The following is a 5,245-nucleotide window of genomic DNA, read 5'->3' on the forward strand; positions in this document are numbered from 1 at the left end:
AACACGATCCGGTCTCGTAACTCACGTCGCGTCTACAGAAGCCGATCCATGGGGATCTCATATAGAGGAGCGATGTACTGAATCGCCCGCCCTCCTTCTTCCTTATAAAAACCTTACCGTTGACATATAAGGAAAGCCTGATCACACCTTCTTCAATCTCTCCCTTCCTCTCTTTGCTCTTTCTAGAGTTAACATACATACATATACAGAAACGTACAGTGACAGCCGGCGGCGATGCAAGGACTAACAAGCTTCTCACAGGGGGAATTAAGAGTGGAAGTGGCGGCTGCGGCGGCAGCGGGTTCTTCTTCTTCTCCGTCGCCGGGGTTGTTGACGATAGACGGAGAGGAGACACCGGAGAAGAAGATAGAAAGGCTGATAATGGAAAATCCGGTGGTTATATTCGGAAGGACTTCCTGCTTCATGTGCAACGTCATCAAGAATTTGCTTTTCACTCTTGGTGTTCACCCACCCGTCATCGAGTTGGAAGAAACCGAATTGGGAGCACTCGCTGCTCACACTAGTCAGGGCGGCGATGGTGAAGGAGATTCAAGCAGGGTTGCGCCTCCGTCTTCGCCTACACCGGCTGTGTTCATAGGAAGGAAGAGACTGGGAGGATTAGAGAATCTGACGGCGCTTCATCTCAGTGGACAGCTGGTGCCTCTTCTCAGAGATGTAGGTGCTCTCTGGACGTGATATTTTCAATGTCACCATGTATGCGTCTATCTGTATTTAAGTAGCAAATTCTACCTTTCAACTTCGTATGTAAAATATCTATGCTTCTTAGTCTTCTTCTTCTTCTTGATTCTTGTTCGTGGGGTTGGATTGGATTGATTTCCAGGTGTATGTGTATCAACGAAGAACGACGATGTTAAATTTAGTACTTAGTTTTTCTATTTTGACTTTTAGAATTTCTTTATTATTTATCCCGTACAGGTGATATCTGGAGAGAGGGAAGGCTAGCTAGATTCCTACTCGATCCTTCTGCAATTTTTTATTTTTTGGGTATTCATTAATGCACGAAACTTTAGGTGTACACGAACATGTGGTATATTTTATGTATCTCTCGTTCTTTCCAATCACGGTTTTGCAAGGTTTTAGAATCGAAATTAAAACCGGCTGATCTGCTGATCGGTGATATGACACACCTCAGCTCATTCGGTGGGTTTTTGTTTTCTTTTTTTCTTTTTTTTTGGATCTAAGTCATCCAGTTGAGAGATCCCTCCATCTTAGGTTTCTCACAATTAAATTTTCAACCCGAAAATTTTTTTTTTCAGCTTTGATCTAATATGAGGTATCTTTATATGAAATTTAAATAAATTTATAACCATGATCTGCTACGAGTTGTCTTTGTATGAAATTTAGTGATTCGATCTCCTACAAAATCTCAAGAAGGATTTTCAATTTGAGATGTGATTGAAGTCTCTTCTTTATCTTCAAATACTATCATGATTGTGTTAGGAACCCTAACCCTAATTGCTAGCAAAAGAAGCATGAACAACGGAGGAAATGGTGTTTTTTTGACCTTTTGGGATTTTGCGAATTAAGATGTGTGCTCTTGTAGTTAGGTGAGGGTCACTGTGACTACTGATTACCATCGACGACTTAAGCTCAACAAATTAAGCGATAAAATGCTCATCAAGCTCATGATTCATGTAGCTAGTCATAATACTTCACTTTTCTTTTCTTTTTTGAGGGGGGTAGACACAATACTTCCTATTGATCTTAGCTAACTTCTTTAATTAGTCTGAAAACTAAAAACTGAAGTTTTGATGATGCCAATAAGTTTTAGGACACCAACATGGCATGAGCATAACTAATTGAGAGCCCTTACTTTGAAATTTACCCACAGCATTCCCTGTTTCTAAGAAATGTTTGAAGTCAACATGGTATCTAATGGAGAGTCTCAGGGGCATGTCCCTCATGTACTCATCTTGTCCGGTAATGAACCAATAATTGGTCATGTTTTGAGCAATAATGATGAAGTTGCATGAATGTCTGATCATGATTCAGAAGTAATAGAAAATGACAGTATAAGGAGCATCACGTAGGTCTCCATTTCACCACAGAATCAAGCCTCCATCCATCATCGGAAATCATAGCCTCAAAGCATTTCTAGGACCCGATGGAGAAGAAAATATAGAATTTAAGGGCAAGGGGGGGGGGGGTAGAAAGACAGAGTTCTAGTAGTAGAGGGATTTGCAAGGTTAGACGATTCAAAAAGAGGTGGCAAGGATGTTGAGAGATAGAGAGCTACAAAGGTGAGGGTGAGAGAAAGAAAGAGAAGGAGGGAGCTGTGGGTCGCTGTAGATTTGCTAGAGTCAGGAAAGATGGAGTGGGTAAAGAGGTGTTGTGAATAAAAAGTGATCATAAGCATGATTTTTTTTTTTGCCAAAACAGAAAAGCATATAATATATATATATATATATATATATATATATATATATATATATATATATATATATATTGAATGGAAGCGTTTAGGTCAAAGGATTCATACAAACAAGAAGAATTCACGATCAATAAAGGTGGAATACCCCCCCCCCCCCCACCAAGTTCAGTTTAAGGAGAATCTGCAAACACCCTTAACAAAAAAATCAGCAAACACTATTGCCGATTCTAGGAATATAACTAAATGAAACCCATTAAATAACGAACAAAGTTTCAAGATATCCGTAACTAAACTGAAACTCATCCATTCTAAAGAGGATTGAAGACCTTGGAGAGCAAAAATCACAAGTAAGTAATCTAAATGGATATGTAAATCAATAGCTCCTAAATAAGAACCAAGAAGAATGTCTTCTCTAATGGTTTCAAGTTCAACTAAAGTTGTCGAGAAACTATGTTCACATTTGATTTGAACTGTCACCAAACCATCATTATAATCCAACATAATGCAAACCTCTACCTCCTTTGTATGAAGTACTATCTCATGCTCCATCTACAAATATTTGAAATAGAGCAAGTTCCTTGGTAATGGTATGACTTGGCCTTGGATAAAGTTCTCAACAAGCCATTTGAGACTACATAATATGAAGTTGTATATCTACACATAGATAAGAGAAGGTAGTCATTGTGTATATTATGGAAGCATCAACCCCTTTAAATAGAACTGCATTCCTCATTCTATATGCACCAAACAAAGGCACTCCATATCTGATTCACCAAGGCTAAGTTGTCACAACCATTGAACTTTATTTTGATAAATTTCATCCAATCATATAAATTTATCCCTAGAAAATCAAATGTATCAATATAAAGGGGGGGGGGATAGTCTCTAACACTCCTTACATGAGAACAAAAAACAAAGCATAACATACACTCTCTAGGCCATGGCCACAAATTAGACAGGGGGGGGTAAGTGAAATATTCCTCGAAAAAGGGAACTCCTAATTGCAATAGCCTCATATGATGATGACCATTGAAAATTTTTAATCTTTGAGAGGGTAGGGATCTGCTAAATATGTTTTCAATACTCAAATGAGGAGGAAAAAGAAGCTACATTACCTTGGTCATCAGACATATCTAAACATTGATGATAAACAAATTTCACAGTTAACTTACCATCTTTTGCTTTATTCTAAATCCAAGAATCTAAAGTATTTGGAAATAATATAAGGATAGTTAGAATAGCCTGAACCTTGCCTAGAGAAAATAAAGATTGAAGTTAAGGTAATTTCCAAATGTGAGCATCTCAATCATTAAGCTCATGCACCCAAGTCGGGCTATGTCCCAAAGGGGTATTGCTAGTGGAATGGAAAGGTAAATAAGGGATCCATGGGTCCCTAAAAATATTCGCATTAACACCATTTTTCACTTCTCTTACAATGCCCTATTTAAAGACCTCCTTCTCTAATAGAATACTTCTCCAACCCCATGAACAATTATTTGGGGCACAACATTCAAAGAAAGAAGTATCCTTATATATGCAAGCGTTACCTGTTGGGCCCATAATGAATTTGGGTTGGTCAATAATCTCCAACTCTGTTTGGCAAGGAAAGCTTTGTTGAACAATGTACATCCCTAAACTCCATAACTCAATCTCTTTTGCCTTTGCACATGGTTTCTCATTTAACCTAATGAATTCTCCTACCTTGGTCATTTTTTCACCAAAATTGTCACACCCCACCCGTTGGTATATGTCTTGCCCGATAACCCATGGGTGCGATCCACAGTTACAAGATCCACGGTTTAGCAATCAATGATAATAAATACACATAATAATAAATCAAGAGCAAGAATAATTCAATAATTAAATGAAAATGTATATACATGTGTCCAACATCCAAAAAGGGAAGAATCAAGGAAATGAATAAAATAAACATGTCCAAAAAAGGATATCTTAGCGGAAGCTAAATAAATCATAGTTTAATTATTTTCTGTTCTTTTCAAGAATGACGATCTTCTCTTCTAATTTCTCGATGAACAAGGTCATCCAACCTTCCTTCATTGATTTATCAAAATAGCGAACGACATGAATTCTTCTGCCATGTATATTCATCCAACCTTTTGGGGGATTTAAAGTTCATCTGAGCCAGCTGATGTGCACCTCGACTATCTCCTCAATACGGGGAGCTTTGTTTAATCAATATAGGCGAGGTTTCGGCCTTGGCCGTTAGGGGATTTGAACTTTGACCTTCTACGTGGAACTATTGGTCTTTTGCGAACTAAGCCACTCATCGGGTTTAATTGTTTAGCAATCTTATTAAGGAAGTGTAAAAGAAAATAGTAAGATGGTTAGGTTGAGTTGAGTCAATTGGAACTTCCTTCAAAACCGTAAATGCTCTTAGTAGTGATTCAGGTTGCTTCCAAAAATAAGCGAGCATTTTGTCTATTATTAACCCCTTTATGTGATTTAAGATAATATTCAAGTTGTAAAACAAAAGAAAATGTGTTTTTTTGGTCACTAAAGTCTACAAGCAATAAGGGTGAATAGTACAAGATAAGGATTACCCAAAAAAAATAGTACAAGACATGGAGGATATACATGTGGAGGGGTTCTATCGTAATTCTAGAGTAATGCATGATGCTAAAATGAAAAATTGATCTTCGTTGATCCAAAAGATGAAGGACCTCTCTTTTTTTTTCCCGATATTAAACAACGGAGTCAAAGACTTAAAGAGAACTAAGAAGAAACAACAACACAATCTGCATGAAGGATCTCTTCCAAACCTTGAAGAATATCCTGAAAGAACATCCAAGAAGATAATCTAACTCAAGAAGAAACTTAGACATCTAATCGGTA

General features: G+C 37.6%; 1 protein-coding gene across 1 annotated transcript; it reads left to right on the plus strand.

Annotated features, from left to right (window-relative positions):
* The first annotated feature begins 234 nt into the window (after positions 1-234).
* On the plus strand, positions 235-696 carry LOC149021593 (glutaredoxin-C6-like). The gene has a single exon (XM_089147466.1). The coding sequence runs from the start codon at positions 235-237 to the stop codon at positions 694-696; it is 462 nt and encodes a 153-aa protein (XP_089003592.1).
* Positions 697-5,245: the final 4,549 nt, after the last annotated feature.

The sequence above is a fragment of the Hakea prostrata genome, chromosome 3 (assembly GCF_041222555.1).
Source record: "Hakea prostrata isolate BN-2017 chromosome 3, UWA_Hpros_2, whole genome shotgun sequence".
Classification (NCBI taxonomy): domain Eukaryota; kingdom Viridiplantae; phylum Streptophyta; class Magnoliopsida; order Proteales; family Proteaceae; genus Hakea; species Hakea prostrata.

Coding starts and splice junctions, on each gene's coding strand:
- LOC149021593 (XM_089147466.1), top strand. CDS start 235: ATGCAAGGACTAACAAGCTTCTCACAGGGGGAATTAAGAGTGGAAGTG.